An 18,278-nucleotide genomic window follows, 5' to 3' on the forward strand; every position below is an offset into this window, starting at 1 on the left:
CATAATAATAATCATAACAATAATCATGATAATACCGTAATACCAGTAATAATAATGAATACATGTATCAGTCAAAGAAAAATCAAAATTGAACTGGTTCAAAAAATTTGAAACTAAGAAAAAAAATTGAACCACAACATTGCCAAAAGTCATACGTACATGTACACAAAACACAAAGGTATTGCATGAAAAAATAATTTTCTTTCTGGTGTCCTAAACTTTTGGCTAGATGCCTGATACATGTAGTTTATTACCAAAACTTGGCTACTGTTTGAAAAAAGTCACTGACAACAATAATTATCCCGCATATATTCATTAAAATCATAAATGGTTTGAATCCAGGAGTCATATCATAGTTAAGGACGGTGCCCAGTATTGTTATTGCGCATCTCGAGATACTCGGATTTCCTATCGGAGCAGAATCTCAGGCCTAAAAAGTGCACCTGGCCTGATCAATTACTTCCCTTGAGAGAGTGAGTAACAACTCTACAGTACTAATTCCTAAAGGTCCCAAGGGAGTCACCTCTCGGGACAAAACGTTTCTTAGAAGTCTCGTCATTCCCAACAGAGCAGTTTTATGAATCTCTTCAAGTCTGATGGTAGTGCCAAACTAAAGTTCCATGTGTTTGTCAAATATATCAGATATTACCGGTATTATAACAAAAGGAAGGTGAAAAGATTGATCAAGAAATGTCACAGGATCTAAGAGAGAAATTTGAAAACTATGGGCGATCAGACATCTAACGACAATAGTTGCCTTGTTGTTATTGTTCTTCTTCTTATTATTATTATTATTTTATTATTATTATTATTATTGTTATTATGATGATGATGATGATGTAAACATAACACTTACACCAAAGGAGTGAGGAGGTCCTTTGGGTCATTCCTTTTCCTTCTTTCCAACAACTTTCCTTAGAATCTTTGCTTTTCCTAACAACATGGTTTTTGGGAACAATCCCATCCTGATTGTAAACCTTACATGTAGCTTATCAATCCATATATCCAACCTTTTCCTGAATACTTCGAGTGCTCCAACAATTACTGGTACCACTTCGAGGTGTCTGATCCCCCATAGTTTTCAAATTTCTCTCTTCAGACCCTGTGACATTTCTGGATCATTCTTTTCTCCTTCCTTTTGACATACTCTGTGATCCCATGGTAAGGCAATATCCACAATAGTTGCCTTGTTACTCTCCTTCTCAACAACAACAACAATTCCAGGCTTTCTGGCCTCAATAACATGGTCAAATGTGATGGTCATATATCCCTGGCCACAAAATTATAATATTATAGCTGCATCAAAATCTAATGTTGGCAACAGATCTATTTTATATTATTTTTTGCCAACTGTCCAAATTTAAAATAAATTTGATAGTTTTTGCTGGAACATTTACTTCAGCTGTGAACAAACCATTCAATTTGAGAAAAAATTGGATACTTTCCATCAACCAATCAAATGTCCAGATAAATAAAGTAACAAAGTATTGGCCAATCAGGTTGCAGCTATGATCACTGCTATCAAACTGCTGTTTTTCTCCAATGTACAAATGATGCTGCATGTATATGATTGATTTGAGTGTCAAATATTTGCCATTTTCATCTGTTTTTGGATGCTATTTAATTGATAGCTAACAGGACTACATGCTTGTCCAATTTGGAAATAATTAGATTGAAAAAATTACTTGGACTGCCAGATTGGACGAGGAAGTGCAGCCTCGCCCAATTGTACATAATTATACCAATTGTCTTGTTTTACTAACTTTGAATTATTTAGTTTGGGTCAAAAGAAGGATACCTAACAAAACTTGGAGGTAAAGTGAAGGTAAGGACACAAACTATGTCCTCTTTAATCACTCACTGAAATACGAACCCTTTGAAGCCTGAACTGGCAAAAACCGGCCAGACTTGGTATTTCACTCTGTCTAATGCCAGACATTTTTACTCGTTAATGTGAAACCCCCAGGAGTCAGTGGGTTAACCCTTTCAATCTTGAGAGCGAAACTTTTATGTGGATTTACTCTCTCTATAAAACAACAGATGATTTCATTTTCACTGGGAGCTGCTGCAGGGACAAATGGGTTAAGGGGGCTGTGTCACGCAAAATGATGTAACTTCACGGCACCCAAAATGCCCAAAAAGTAGAATGGAACATTGCAGTAACCACTTAAAACTGTTGAACAGTATAAAAGAAATACAACAAAAGGAAAGAGAAGCATGAATGGACACAAGTGGACAAGATTGAGACAGATTGTATTTGGGTAATCTTGAAAAATAGTCGGCTCGACGTTTTTAAAGTTTATGGCAAATCTCCTAGATAAAAATTGTTTTTGCTCAGAATAATCTTGTTTGTGATGTAAGTTCAATAATTTTATCAGTAAAGGAATTCCACATTACCATTTACAAATTTTAAACTCGTGATTAACTAAAGATTTCCCGAAAGCACCCTAAAATAACGTGACATAGCCCCTTTAAGAGTTACGTGCAGATCGGGAAGCTAATGTCATACAGGTTTTCCTTTTTAGCTGTGTCTCTTTTTTAAATCAAGTCTTAAAACTTGGGTCACTTAGTGTCTAGTTAACATAGTTTTGAAATCCAAAGAAAAAGAATTGGTTGTTTTGGTCATAGTAGCTCTTTAATTTAATAAGGTGTTTATGAAGGTTTTGCTGGTCAGAGTAGATAAGATGAAAGAAACAAGCACAGGCATATGTGCCCAAATATTTTCCTGATAACTCGTCCTTAAATTAACTGCTGCAAATGTTATGCATCTCTCTATTTTTGTCAGCATTGAGCAACAATATTCTAGACTTGGTACGAAAATTGAAGGTAAGCTTTTTCTGTGTAATTTTGATTTGTACTCTCTCTCTCTCCAGCAGAACTGGAAGACAAGATGGTTTGTTTTGTTGAAGAATGAGTTAAAGTACTTCAAGGCAAAGGGGGTGAGTGTACTGTACAACAGAACTAAATTTTAACATTTTTATGATATAATTGGCAGTATATGTAGCCTTTGATTTTTGACAGTAATAAGGGCAATAGTGGTTGTGATATTGTCACCCTCCTTACCATATATAACTCCATTTGGTTTTGTAAGGCAAAAGAAAGAGGGCTCTGACTTGAGGTGGTCTAAGAGCTTGTGGTCTTGCTATTTTGCAATTTAAGAGATACATGTAGTAGGTGCATTAGGTTTTAGTAATGCTTTGTTGCAAAATGTTTAGGAAACCAGTGCATTCCTAGGATTTGCTAGGTTTGGGTAGTTTCAAGTTTTAGGAGGAATTGAAGCTGACTTAAAAGTCGTTGAGTGATTTGTCTTTCCTGTAGGCAACAATAGGAGCATTAGGAAAGACGTGTGCAAGTTTTGGTACATTAGATATTAAAAACCAGTTTTTCATAAGGATCTCTTTGAGTTTACAGTAGGTACCTGTTTCATTTGCTACTTACATGTACAGTACATATATACGGTACATGTATAAAACATTGTAAGTTGCCATTTATGTTGCAGTAGTGGTGTGTTTAACTGATTAGAGTTTGACTGATATGTGTAGTTGCTCGTTTTCAATTGATTCATGTCTGCTCATTGTTTTTGTTTTGGTTGGTTATTACAATATTCTAGGTTGTGACTAGTATTCTTTGTGTACAAATTTCTTTAATCCAGGACAGAGAGCCAATTAAGAGCATTAATCTTGAAGACTGCCAAGAAGTAGCAAGAGATGAATCTCTAGGAAAAGGAAACTGTTTCAGGTAAACATACATGTAAAGTACACTCTCCTTATTACGATGACAATAATTCAAGCCCTTGATTAGGTTTTGTGAATTGTATGGCACATTAAAAAATCTCTATTTTATGGTACCAACATCTTAAGTACACGTACAACTTTTAAGACTGGTGTGGAGAGAAAGGCTCTTAGGCAATAAACTTTATAATCTAGTGTTTCAACTTTTGTTTGTAGGATTGTAATGCCGTACCGGACATTTTTCTGTTATGCTAATTCAACACAAGAAGCTGAAGAGTGGATTAAAATTCTACAGTGGAAGCTGGTGGGTGGAAAAGCGATGTTATACAATTATTTGTCGCATCTCGGTTTTTATTCAAAGGTATTCACCTTGCCTGAGGTGAATAATAAATTGTTTTAGTATAATTACAAAGGTGATTATCAATTGGAAAAGTGTGCATTTTCTTCAAAACAATAATTAAGTTCATCTTTAATTTCGTTAGATGTTAGTCACCTCAACTAAATGGCTTACAGCTATTTTGAAAAAAACCTTTATTTGAGCTAGTACTGGTATACTGTTTGTTCTTCTTGTTTCCTTTTTCTCTTCTTTTGTTTCTGCTCTTCTCTCATAGGTTGTTGAGGCATCTTGCAACCAGAACCTTACCAGATTTAAAATTTTAGATCTTCTAAAGACATGCCAAAATTACTTTGCAGTGCAAAAAGCAGCTCTCAGCTCACTCAGCCTTAAGTTTATCGCCCTCCGATGCTTGACTTGAATAACTGCGTAGCTGCCAGTGTGGTCCTGACCAAAGCTACATGCATATCCATGTATGTCAAACCTGGATTCAAACCAGCGAAAAATGCAGGAAAAAACATTTTCCAAACCGTTTTCCTTTAAAAAACTGTAATAAAACATATCACTGGGTTGCTTTTACACTTTCACAGTCATACTGATAAACACTACAAAGTCTCTTTGTTAAAGACAATGTTACATTGTGCCTATGCCCTATCATCTACAACTGTGGCTTTTAATACAGAATGTGACAAATTCTGTTCTGTATTCAGTCGCCTTGACTATTTGATTGGCCTAATTAATGCTCCTATTAACAACTTTATTTTTCATATTGCTTCAAAAATCAGGGCATTAAGTAACACCAGTGATAGTGGCACAGTGAGAATTAGTCTTCCATTCAAAGATCAAGTGGCTGCCAATGCAGTCCGGAAACAATAATTATTATGCAATCCTAATCATAAGATTGGTGTTACAGTACAACCAGTTTTCATGAGCAAAAAATTGGGGGAAGTTCTTAAACCCAAAGAAATCAAGCCATCAGTTGTGAATCAGCACTGCGTTGTTTATTATTTTAAATGTGATTTGTGTGATGCATAACCGGGCACCGGTGGCTCAGTTGGTTGAGCACTGGGCTGTTATGCAGGAGGTCGTGAGTTCAACTCCAGCCGGACCAACACTCAGGGTCTTTAAATAACTGAGGAGAAAATGCTGCCTTTGCGATTACATCTGCAAATGGTTAGACTCCCTGGTCTTCTCGGATACGGACGATAAACCGTAGGTCCCATCTCACTACCATTCAATGTTCATAATCCTGTGGGATGTAAAAGAACCCACACACTTGTTGCTAAGAGTAGAGTACGTAGTTCCCGGTGTTGTGGTCTGTCTTCTGTTGTGTATCATGGTTGGGAGGGTAAAAAGGGGCCACAGTAATTGGCGCAAGCTGTTGTGGCACTCTGTCAGCTTGACTGGCAAAGTTAAATAAATAAATAAATAAATGCAGATTATGTTGGGTATACAGCCCAACAACGTCACCAACGCTTTGCTGAACACAAGGATTCAGCAATTGATCAACATTTTTTGCAAGCTCATACATGTAGTAGTAAGTAGTAAAGATCTTTTGAAAGAATGCCAATTTAAGGTCTTAAGAAAGTACCAGAGCAAATTTGATTGCTTAGTCTATGAAATGCTTCTCATTAAGAGTCTCAAGCCCAATTTGAATATCCAGACGAACTCCATATGAGCCAAACTAGTATACAGGCTCCTTATCAACTATTTTTCTTTTAGCATTAGTTTGCAATTTTCAAATAATTTTGACTTGATACTTTGGCTCCTCTGTCTATGGTGCCCTGCTTGGCGGCCCTTTGTCGGAGCTCTGGTAAAATGATGTAATAGGATAAGAGGCAGTACAGGTTTAAGATTTGGGATAGTCATCTCATCATTTTATTTTAACTTTTTTTATCTTTTTATCTTTTTCTTGTAATATTATTATCATAACTTTTGTTTGTAAATTTACACATTACAGTGTATTCAGCCTTAGTAGGCTGCCAGGAAAATGTGAAACCTATGTGTGTAATTGGGGATTTTCAGGCTTTGTGTTGTGCTTGAGATTATGATGGAACTAGAAAAACTGTGAGCAAAGATTACATGTACATACATCATTCCATTTTGTCAGAAACATTCTAGCAGCTTCAGCTGTACATCCTTCCTCTTAATGAACTTTGTTTTGGTTACTTTGTGTCATCTCGTTTTTATTAAAATTCACTGACTTCATGGGTTTCACGTTTTCCTTATCATTTTATTTCATCTTTTATTTAATTTCATTTAATTTTAAGGTATTTTGGGTATTGGCCCATCATCATCACCAGCAACCTTGATGTTTACCTTTGTGTTGCCAGCATGGTTGTCCTGGTGACCAGTGTGGTGGTTATCACACCCGACTAGTAACAGTGGGACGTGGGTTCAAATTCCGCTCAGGGCAAATTTTCTTTCAAAACATTTATTCAGTTAAAAATATGATTATTTGGGGTGTGCATTGTCAGGGTTTCTCTCCTACACTCTCTCTCTATATAATATATATTAATTAATAGTAAAATATTGTCGCTCCGCTTCGCTTGCTCTAAGAAACATCAGAAGAGTTAGGAAATATCTGGATCAGGCTAATACTGAGCAACTAGTCCACACCTCCATTACATCAAGGCTAGACCATTGCAGTAGTTTATAGTATGGACTGCCAGCCAAGGAGATTAGCAAACTACAGTGCCTACAGAATTCTGCGGCAAGATTACCTGTAGTTCTGAAATGTAAAGTCCGAGACCATGTAATGCTGTCATTGGAAAAACTGCACTAGCTCCTTGTTGAACACACAATAAGATTTAAAGTTCTATTGATGATTTTAAAAATCACGAAAGACTGTGTTCAGGAATATTTAAGCAACTTACTAGAAACGTAAGTTCCAACACGTTCCTTGGGTTCTGCAACGCCAGGTCTTCTAGTTGTTCCCAAATCCTTCATCTCCACCTATGGGGACCGAGCTTTCTCAGTCGCCATGCCTAAACTTTGGAACAATCTGCCAGCAAATACTAGAACTACAAGCACTTTAGATTCTTTTGGGATGCATTCCTGTAGCATTTCTTTTTAGCATTAATTTTGTTAGCTTTTGTAGTCTTTTTAGCATTATAGCATTTTGTATTTTATAATAATATCTTTTGTATTAATTTTAATCTAAGGCTATGATGGTTTTCTTTCTTATTTTTGTAAATGCATTGAGGTAAAAAAAAAAAAGAATGCAAAATGCATTCTAACCCTTTAATTATTATTTATAATTATTATTACTACTTAACTACACAGTTTAGCAGCAACATCAAATTAATTGGCAATGGGAAACTACAACAAGTTGCAAAATTGTTGAGACACTTTCATATTAAAAAACACCTTTTCTAGCTTCCAATACTCGCCGTATCTTGAATTTAAACCTTTCCCACTTCCCTTCCCCTCCCCTCCCCTCTCTCCCTTTCAATGTTGACTGTTTAAGTTTTCAACAATTTTTTGTCTTGCTAGCAACACTGATGGGGGGGGGGGGTGGGTGGGGGGGCTGAAGTGTGAGAGATAATAGGTACATTGATAACACCCCAAGAAGGTGAAGTGTCTCCACTACTTTTGCAACTCGTTGTAGTTGCATGGCGAGGGGCAAAAGGAAAACTGAAAAATTAGAGATGGGTAGGATTTCAACTGATCACCTTTATAACACTGGTTGGATGCTCTACCCATTCAGAGCTACCAGAACTCCTGGGGTTTTAGGTCATTTATCTAGGTCCTGAATGGACAATATGTCCCATTGGTCTGTGGGCTCTGCAAATTTCTCTTATGCGCCCACAAATTTCAAATGCAACTATAGATGTTTGTATAGGTAATCGCATGATTTCAAGTGCAATTTGGAATAAATAAGCACAAGAAAATTTTTTTAAAGACAACCAAGCCTGTAAGGCGTGTACATTATTTGTAGACTTTGAAAAAATGTACAAGTGCTTATCTATTCCAAATTGCATGAAAAAAATGTGATTACTTATAAATACGGTAATATACGAGAAAAAATTTGAGACGATTAAGCAGAAGAAACACGTGTGTATAACACAATCAGGAGAAAATTGCGCCATCCAGGGCACGCACGTGATCTGAAAACAAAAGATTTGATTGGTTCTGACCAAACCCTATTGTTTATAAGCCAAACATAATCCAGAATTTCGATGCATAATTTGCACTGTATATTATTAAAGGTGTAAAGCCCCTGTGTGAAGGATAGGAGACTACTGTAGCAGTAGGGCACATTACTTCTACAGTTGCATTATTTTGAAAATTAATTGGTGATGTATGGTCACAGTGAGAGTAATTTTTTCACTTAATTTTTTTGCAGGAAAATGTGTCCATTTCAAGAAACAGGCGTTCCACTTTTAGATAAATAATTAGAGAAGATTGTCCTTTGTAACGTACTGAAAGTTTAATTTAAAGTATTGGTCATGAAAAGTCCATTTCTAATGCAAAAGCATTTGCCCTAACCTTCACAAGGTTTTGCTCCACCTACCTTGTGCCAAAACATTGTTCTAAAGAATATTCCAAAGTATGTATTTATATATGTATCACTGTAAGATTTACCAGCCGAGGTTAAAATTGTAATCAATCTTCACCAATAACAGTGCAGACTGAGGTGCAACAAGATTTCATTTTAATCAAAATTAGTTGAAAAAGATATACGATGTACACATGAAAGCCGTAAAATTAGAAACTAGTAAGAAAAATGGATTGATAACTTTCTACAACTTACAACTTTTGTTATGAGAGAAGTTGAAAGCAAACTTTCATAAATTTAATAACCATGACTCATGATAAATTTTAAAAGAGGAGCTATCATTAGGAAGCAAAGATTACATTAAGAAGTAAACCTCTTGCAAATTCCAATATTGTATTGAAACAATAGCAGGATGCACTTATAGATTGTTACATAAGTTGATTTATGAAATTTAATTTTACTTGCAAGTTGTGTATTGGTCTTGAATAAAATTATCTTCTCCTGTGACTTGAACACCAGAGTAATACTTGTAAGTACAGTTCTAAGGACGATAGGGGTTTACCATGCTATGTTTCCTTTTGATTGTTTCGTGCAGATTATGTACACTGTTAGTGGAGTGTCCATGAACTATCTCAATTTAGAAATGATATTTTTGGACATGCTTATGCCCTTGATTAAGTTACTGGGCCCAGTTGTTTGAGTTGCTGATTAACTCAATCCAGGATTAGCTTAAACTTTTGTTTCATGTTTCTGGTGAAAGTTCCTTTTGCTTATTTTTGTTTTTCAAGATTGACTTCTTCTAATGTAATGTTTTGCCAAACATCAGCGTTGAAAAGCATTTGGGAGTAGAGAAATAAACTTCTTGGTTTATATTTAGTCTGGGATTAGCGTTAATCAGCTCTTGAACAACTGGGCCCAGGTTAACCCATTGACTCCTAGTAGTGAGACTTGAGAGATTTTACTCGTCAATCGGGGTGGTCCAGGGTGGTTCGGGTGTCAATAGGTTAACATCCACTCAAAAACTGTCCCCATTTAAATCAGTCCCCTTCATTAACATGCTGTAAAATAAAAACGAACTCGTAAAACCTTAAGTCATGATGTGTTAGCTTAAACAAGTTAGTTAAAAGGGGACTGCAATATCAATTTGTAGTATCTGTATTAAGTAAATTAAGTAACCCCCCCCCCCCCCTCCCTCCCTCCCCATTGATGAGTAAATGCATCTGGTGTTAGACAGTAAAATCTGTAAAGTCTCACTTGCAGGAGTCAATTGGTTAAAAGGGGACATAGTTTTTGAGTGGATACATATGTTTGGTTGTTAAATGAAACCCAGTATCAAACAAGGTATGCATGTCATTCAAGAGGAATGTCTGTTCTATTCCAACTTGCCATGCTGCCAAATGCCAACAACAGAGGTAAGGAGTTGCTAAAATATAATCTGATATCGCTCCAGTTTCCCTTCCCTACAATGAGTGCCTTCTTTACCCTGTTACTAGTAACATTCACATCAAAGTTGGTCTTCTCAGGAGGATCCACAACTTCATTGATGTCAAAATTGCTCTGAGAATATGAGACTGCAACTTCATTTGGATTGTATTGTTCTCCCCTTTTTGTCGGGTCTAAAAAATGAGCATACCAACATTTCTATTATGTTCTACAAATACTATTTACATTCCCTGAGACATTAGAGCATCATCAATTATCAAGGCTGTTTAAACTAGAATCTATCGAACAGAGATGCGTCAGTCAATCTCTTGTTCTTGTTGCTGAACACAAAGATGCGCTATAAAAGGGGTCGCTTCATGCTCTGCTTTTGCTCGAATTCATTCAAGCACGACTGATTTATTGTCCAAGATGGTGATCAACAAATGGAAACAGCGTGAGAAAAAGGGACTGAGGATGAAAAAAAGAATGTCATAACATTTTATGACTTATTATGGACACATTACCATAAGGAGCTATTTTATTGCACAAATGATCACAGAGCTCAGTTGCGTTCACGGTTGATCGATTAATCATTTGCATGTGCCTAGGGCACCATACCTTTTATTGTGCGTCATCGTGTTTACGGGGTACGTTAAGCATGGACCTTCTAAAGTTAACATCATAATTAATCACAATAAGACAATGTGGATGTAATCTCAGAGGTACATGTGTAGTGGGAAGAGCATGATTTAAAAACAGTTGATTTGATTTAATGTCTCTTCAGTGTCCTCAGTTAGTGTCCCAGCACGAAACACACTGGACACTCACATAAAGTTCATTACTATTATTAGTAGCAGTAGGTAGTAGTAGTTGCAGTAGTAGTGGTAGAACTCCCTGCTGATCAATGTTTCGTGTCTAAATAAAGTTTTACACATTATGCACCTATCAATGTAAATCCCAGGGTAAGAAACCAGCATCAATCAAAAGTGTCCAAAAAAGCCCCACCCTGGGGCAAAGAATCAAAACAAACAAATACTATAATACTATATAAAACAAAATTAATAAAAGATACAAAAACGTCAATAAAATTTGAATCACTTTACATTTACTGTGCTGGTTATAATCTGCTTGAGAATGCAACTTTAATTCAACAAGAATTTTCTTAGTTTAAAAGAGACAGTTTGCTTGGGCTGACCGGAACTTTTTAAGATATTAATATCAGTATTAGGCTCATTCCTAAGACTCAATACAACTTAGGCACTGCAAGTTTGGTAGTACCTGCTCAGTGGTCATACCAACACAAACCATGCGACTCCAGCAAGCACAGCTATCACAGCAAATCCAGTCAACCAGAAGGGTCTTCAGTTAGGCACGTACTGCAAAGTACAGATGAAGTTGTAACTTGCCGTACTCATTGCTTTGTCTGAATTGATACCAGGCTTCTTCTGTCAAAGTCAAATGTCCCGTCTGTGGGGTTGCTTCACACGATTAAAAGCCAGACAGGGGGATGGTATGAGGTATCAAATCCCTGCCTCTTGCATGCACTCCCCCCCTCCCGCCCCTCATGGTATTTACATTGATAGGTGATCATGCAAGTGTGCAGGTGGCTATAGACACTGTCACAGTGTACGTTATAGCTAAATGTTTAAGTTAACCACAGGGATACGCCAATCTTCTTGTTCTACATATCCATATAAACCCGGGTGCAATGTCAACCTTTTTGTTCTACCAACATCAATCATCACCCCACGAACCCTCAGCCTGGCCAGACTGGCCTCTGAAATATCTCTACAATCCTTCACTTCAAGTGTCTCTAGATTCGGGCAGTATTCGCCTATCATCTTCACGGCAGAATTGGAGACCCGCCAACAACCTTTGAGTCCAAGATGAAATAGTTTTGGACAGGAAGAAGCCACGGTTCGAATAGAATTATCGCTTACACTGTAGCAGTCGTTGAGTAAAAGAGTATCCAATCCTGTACAGCAAGAGGCTAGCGATGAAACACACGAATCCGTTACTTCCCAACAACCCGTTAGATCGACCCGTTGAAGGCCAGTACAACACAAAGACACTTGAATGATTGCATCAGATGAAACCCAGCGACATTCACGTAACTTTAACACTTTTAATGCCAGGTTAAATTCGGCCACGGTGAAGAGAGTCAGATTTGTTAAACTTGAACAAGCCGTCAAATCCAGTTCACAAAGCCGAGTGCTTCGCCGTAAAATTTCCACTAGTACTGCCTCATCTAACCAGCTTTTGCAGTTTTTCAACACCAGCACCTGCAACGACGAATTGGCTTGAGTTATTAGTGAAAATGCCTTCGCCGTAAGCCGAGAAGAAACTTGGCTACAATCAAGTGTTTTCTGCCAAGCGAAGTATGAATCACAAGCCTCTCGAAAGGATTTGCATACTTTTCTGCAGTTAAAGAGCTGTGGTATGGTAAAATGGGGAAATATGTGAAGAAAAATCACGTCTTCCCATGGAAGACTGAGGAACTTTGGGTGAAAGGACTCCTCCGTGGCAACCGCCATCTTAGTTTCCCAAGGTCTCCTGGGGTCTTGGGTATACTAATTCCAAGGCCTCTCCCTTTTTCCTTATTTCTTCCGTTCTCGCCCAGTTAAATTATTCAATCGGCTGGAATTTTAATATTCACCCGCCAACTTTCAGCCTGGATGGACGTTTTTGCTATGCGCCGGGATCGTTCCCAATGCAAAATTTTAATTTCCTCATTTTCACCCTACACTGGCTGGACCGATCTCAGATCAAGCGGGACACAGCGCAACACGAACTCTACGTAAATGCCGCCGTCTTCTTAGAAAAGCGACATTCAGGATTTGCTTGTATTCATTTACGCATCTCTGATACAGGATGAAAAAGGCAAACATTGCATGTCAATAATTTGTGGAAGTAGAATGGCAATAGCAAAGCAAAAGGCCTGATTTGGGTTCATGTTTATCACCGTACAATACACGCCAAAAATGACATTTGATCAACTGTGTTTGTTTTAACCTATATATGTATTTCGGTTGTGCGACCCACAAATTGTGTCACATTTTTCGGCACTTCCGTTTGCGGTTTCAAATTTTCGAAAATTTTTGGCTGCCCAATTTTTGGTTTGGGCTGTAGTGGGGCCCCCCCTTTTTCATTTGCTCAGAATTCACTATTATCGTGAATTTAGAAGACTGAAAGCTTGATATGGATCATGGGAAACGGTCATATTTGTTTGAAAAGAAACCCAAGTGTATCGACATAGGACTCGAACCTAGGAATGCTCATTGTTAATCCATCACCTAACCACTTGACCACCACACCGATAGCATTTTTTTAAACACTCTTTGATAAGGCTGTATTACCCGGGGGGGGTACTCGATGTATCCCTGGCTGGGGAGGTGCGGCGCGGCCCCTCATACCCTGACCCTGTTTAAGACAAATATGGCTGATTTTCCTACCCATTTTAAGACAGAATTCCGATTTTTGATACCCTGTTTAAGACATTTAACCCAGTTTAAGACAAAAAATGATAAATCGATACCCTGATTAAGACAAAAAATGATAAATTCGATACCCTGTTCAAGACAAAAATCCCGAAAAACATACCCTGGCTGGCCGCACGTCCCCATTAAGCCCTTATAAGGGAGTACCCCCCCCCCCCGGGCTGTATTATCACACATACGACATTAAATACTACAAAAGGTCGGTTTCCAAACTTCACGACAAAGCGAAACATTTTAAAATCAAAGATTAGGCCTGCTTAAATTATAAATGTAGCTTAGGCCTGATTACTCTTCAGCGGCGATAACCTAATTAGGCCTGAAGAAAAGTTTTTAGGCCTAAGGGGGGGGGAGGGGGGGAAGGGGAGGGGGTAAAGTTACTGAATCTGCTGAATCGGGCTTTTCGCGTTTCATGTGCTGAAAAGCCGCATTTTTCGCGAGTAACGGACAAACATTTGGCTATTTCACGGAGTTAAGAACAGCTTTTAGAATAACTTAGAATAACTTAGGTTAGGCCTTAGACTTACCAAAACAACCCTAAATGACGTTCGTATGATACGTCCCGACCGTGTTCTTGGAGCCATAAAAAGAAAATTCAGTTCTCTGTTATTCCCTCCAACTTCTTGACTCGATTCCTGTGCACTAACATTTTCATCCTCCTCTGGTTCCTCATACTCAGTTTGATCCATATTACCTTCGGTGGGCTTTTCTTGAACATTTACATTCTGATCTCGGTCATGTTCGGGTGGCCAGACAATTCTCTCACCTACAGACTGAAGAGTGTCTGATGTCGGGTACATGTTTAAAGGAAGAGTTCCCGCCTTATATTTTGTCGTTTCCTGCCCGGCAGGTACAGGTCACAGGTCATTGTTTTATCAATACAGAAAGTATCCTAAACATTCATAAAAGCTAACCTTAGGCCTAATTAGGCCTAAAGAAAAAGTATCCTAAACATTCATAAATGGTAACTTTAGGCCTAATTAGGCCTAAAGAAGAGTTCTGAGGCCTAAGGTTAGCCTTTTATGAATGTTTAGGATACCAGTCCTTCTGTATAGGTAAAACAATAACCTGTGACCTGCGTTTTGTACCTGCCGTTTCATGGCTCACCGTGCGCTGCCTAACACATTTTCCATTTTCTCTTGCCATTTCCTCATCAGCTCTTTGTCCTCTGGACTCATCAATGGACTATCCTCTTTGTGTATATGGGTGGGTGGGTATAGCAGGTCCACATCAGCTGAATAGCTGCCAAAACTTCAACCTGCTCAAACAAATAAATACATAACAATAAATAACAAAAAAATAACAAAGAAAGATCTTTCCAATCGATCTGCGAGGATGGCACTGGGTAGTAAGACGATGGCTGAGTGAAGTAGTAGGCAGACCACCTTGCCATTCTTTTGGCTGATTCTAACATGTGGCTTCCAAAGTCGCTAGCATACTGTTATGGTAGGCACGTAGGGTGCTTAAGATGTGTCACCGCGTGAAGATTTTCAGCCTTCAGGGTTAACAGGCTTTCGGGGTTGACCTTGATGAAGTTTTTCGATGTTGGGACTTAATTTGTGAAGTCCACGACGAATCATGGCTACGGAGTCGGTAGTTTTGCTTGCAAATGTCCCCTCAGGTCCATTTGTTTTCCTTGTTGTGCCCGTCAGTGTCTGCACAGAGGACACAGTCCCTTTAAGCAACACATATAAGCAGTTAACTTTCTCTGCAGCCTCTGGAAGTGAACTAGTGCTTACCCGCTTGTGTGTTAGGTGAACGGAAAATGCCTCGTACAGTTTCCCTATATGTATTCCAGAAACAAATTGACAGCATTTATCTCTGTTATCAACTAAATTGCTGCTACTTAGCTTCGGTGACAAGAATGGTTTTGTTGTTTTCCACACATATACCCACTGGCTAGGAAAACGACGAACGTGAACCATCACTATTACCTGTTTCTCTGGTTCCGGCAATAATCTCGACGTGACTAATCCGATGATGCAATCTGAACCTGTTGGGACCCCAAGTCTCTAAAAACGATATCACCGTTGTCTCCAAATGGCGCTATACCATGTTCTTCGGTACACGAGTGTGTCTTGTTGGAAACGAGAAACACGTGACTGTTAGAACTGAGATCCATCCTAAGTACCCCACCATCGTTGGCAATGAAGAGTGATCCATCGCTGACAAACATGGATATCACGTGCATTCCGACAGTCCTTTGGATATGAATGCGTGGAGTTGATATAGAACCTGAGATACCAACTCCATCCAGACTAATCTCGACAAAGTACAGCATGCATTTCTTGTTCCATGCCGCAATTTATGGCATCGTCACTGCACAAGTGATATCTACTGTCACGTCTCCATCTAACTTGATGGCATCTACCCGTTTTGCAGCGTTTTTGTAGTGTTTTTTTCTGTTTTTTTTTTGTCTCAAGGTATTCTGCAACTCTGTTTCTGAGCTCAGCAACGGAGCCATCTTGTTCCAAGCCGACGCTAAGCAAAAATTCTTTGACTTTTGACGGGAAGTCAGAGTTGATAAGGATTCAGTCAGTACGGCAGCTTCTAGCTGTGTTCGGAAATGGGGTAGATGGCTGTTCATTTTTATGGTAGCAGATAATTCTTTTTCACGGACATAAGAAGCAAATTCACATTTCACAAAACAAAAAACGCTTCAATCAAGGCAGTGTAAAGGGGAAAGAAGCAGTTCCTTTTGAGTAGAAACTCCAGGTTCAAATCCAAACGACGGATGCGATTTTTTTTATTTCCTTATTTTCTCTGCTACGACAAGTCCTGGGACACAGCGACAGGTACAAAACACAGGTCACAGGTCATGGTTTTACCAATACAGAAAGTATCCTTAATAGTCATAAAAGCTAACGGTTAGCCTCTCGTATGAATGTTTAGGATACTTTCTGTATTGGTAAAACAATGACCTGTGACCTTTGTTTTGTACCTGCCCGGGACACAGTGTCCAAAATTCACGATAATAGTGAATTCAAAACAAATTAACAATTCAGGATAATCGTGAATTCATGGGCGAGAACGTGTTCTTTCGACAGCATGTCGGACAATATGGATTTTTGAAAAGGTGTTCAAAGTGCACTGATATAAATGCAGGTTGTGTGGTGACTCGACGACATGATAGCCTTAATAATGATAGGAGCTTTCTTTGTCTTCTCATTACTCAGCCAGTCCAATATTTTGCTTTTATGCTACCAAGCTTCAGCCAATGCTTTATAATTTGTAGGCAGTGACTTTGTCGGTAGGTCTCAAGGGCAATAACAGTTATTTGGTGTTGTCCATTTTGTTCAGCCTGGCCCATGACCTACTCTTCTCCTGTACCATTGGCATCTGATTAAATTTCGCACTGCAGATCGCACGTCTTCATTGCCGGCATAGTTCAACCAAGGATTTAACAAACCATGAAGAGTAAAAAAATTATAAAACCAATGGTCTGAAGGGGCTTAAATAATCAGATGAGAATCCTATTTGAAGTAACGCGAAAGGTACAATCAAGGAGGGGAGGGTGGTAAGACACAGCACGATAAGAATCAAACAAACTGTGTTTGCTACTTCCTTCTCGCTCGCTAAGGCGGTGCGCATATGTCCCCCATACTGACCCATTCCTGCCCTGTGACGCGCATTTGCAATCAATACTCCAACATGACAAGAAATTATGCCCAAGACACATAAAGAGTACCATCCTACAGCAAGCAACCGAAATATTAACTTCGTTGTTGTGAAATACAATGAGGCGATCTCAATTCCACTTATTATGACACTCATTACCCATACAAAGGACATCTGCTTGATGGCATGTGACCGTGTCACGTGATTTCGATACCACCACGGTTTTCTTATGGCCAAAAGTCGGTCGCAGCTATAATAGCTAAGTGACCAAGAGTTGAAAGGAAGCACAATGCGAGGACAAATTTCATTCCCGCCCCTCTTAAGCCTCCAGGACAAAAAGATCGATGGCTAAAGGACACAATGTTGTTGATGATAGTACGCGCACTCTCATTGGTCAAGAACTGTGTTTAGATGAGAGACACGCGTTTTGATTGGCTGGTAGGAAATATGAGCGTGTAATCTGTTTCAGTCAAGAAGTAAAAAAAAGCAGCATTTTCCTTTCCTTTTCGAATTATTTCTCAGAAATATTTTATAAAAAGCCATAGAGGACTATTTTCCTTGCACAGTTTAAATAGCCTCATCTAAACACTCGGGGAGTTAAACACGGAAAAGTCCTCTATTGCTTAAATAATAGAATTAACATATGATATAATTGAGTTTAAATCGCCGCAATGAAATAGCTTTGAAAAGAGTGATAATTGCAGTTAAAGAACCAAGCGGAAAATGCCACGCTTTTGTAAAATTTGAAAAAAAAAAAAAAGAGTTAGCTATTAGGCTGCACTCCGCCATACAACTCGGATATCAATCCATCTGAGAAGTGATATGTTCAGTTCAGTAATAGTAACAGGGGTAGTCTATGGAACGTGATATATTTTAACCTCGGATGTGAAATAATTTTGAAAGCGGGAATTGACTCTGTTCAAGTTAAGTTGCAGGCCACCTCGGCTGAAATGACTGTTCTCTCTAAAGTAAAAAATGACCAACAGACTCTGAGTTAAATCAAATCACGGGAAACGGCTTCTTTAATTTTTCTGCACAGGATTTCGATGTTCTGTGTTTAGCCACAGACCTGGCACCATTTGTTCAGAGGCCGTATAACTTTATCCAGGGCATAAGTCAGTATCCAGAATATGAAATTTACTCGACGAATGAAATGACAAAAGGGAACGCATTTAAAG

The 18,278-nt window shown here is 38.5% G+C and overlaps 2 protein-coding genes across 3 annotated transcripts in view; one reads left to right on the forward strand and one right to left on the reverse strand.

The window, feature by feature from the left end:
• LOC138003971 (dual adapter for phosphotyrosine and 3-phosphotyrosine and 3-phosphoinositide-like) overlaps positions 1–9,079 on the forward strand; it is a 15,970-nt gene extending 6,891 nt beyond the window's left edge. Inside the window, exons 5-9 of one of the 2 annotated variants that reach the window (XM_068850311.1) lie at positions 1,778–1,825; positions 2,877–2,939; positions 3,653–3,738; positions 3,948–4,035; positions 8,414–9,079. In XM_068850311.1, coding sequence (XP_068706412.1) covers positions 1,778–1,825; positions 2,877–2,939; positions 3,653–3,738; positions 3,948–4,035; positions 8,414–8,458 — 330 coding nt within the window. In that variant the 3' untranslated portion in view covers positions 8,459–9,079. Of the gene's footprint in view, positions 1–1,777; positions 1,826–2,873; positions 2,940–3,652; positions 3,739–3,947; positions 4,036–8,413 lie in introns of both variants that reach the window. The other variant, XM_068850310.1, reaches the window with a different exon arrangement.
• A 1,480-nt stretch (positions 9,080–10,559) lies between these two features.
• On the reverse strand, positions 10,560–12,556 carry LOC138003969 (F-box/LRR-repeat protein 15-like). Its single transcript, XM_068850309.1, has one exon. The coding sequence runs from the start codon at positions 12,520–12,522 to the stop codon at positions 11,626–11,628; it is 897 nt and encodes a 298-aa protein (XP_068706410.1). The 5' UTR covers positions 12,523–12,556; the 3' UTR covers positions 10,560–11,625.
• Between the last annotated feature and the right edge of the window lie 5,722 nt (positions 12,557–18,278).

Source organism: Montipora foliosa, chromosome 5, assembly GCF_036669935.1.
Source record: "Montipora foliosa isolate CH-2021 chromosome 5, ASM3666993v2, whole genome shotgun sequence".
Classification (NCBI taxonomy): Eukaryota; Metazoa; Cnidaria; class Anthozoa; order Scleractinia; family Acroporidae; genus Montipora; species Montipora foliosa.

What these genes read in the sequence shown, in the direction of transcription:
- LOC138003969 (XM_068850309.1), bottom strand. Translation starts at nt 12,522, where the DNA reads ATGGCGGTTGCCACGGAGGAGTCCTTTCACCCAAAGTTCCTCAGTCTT.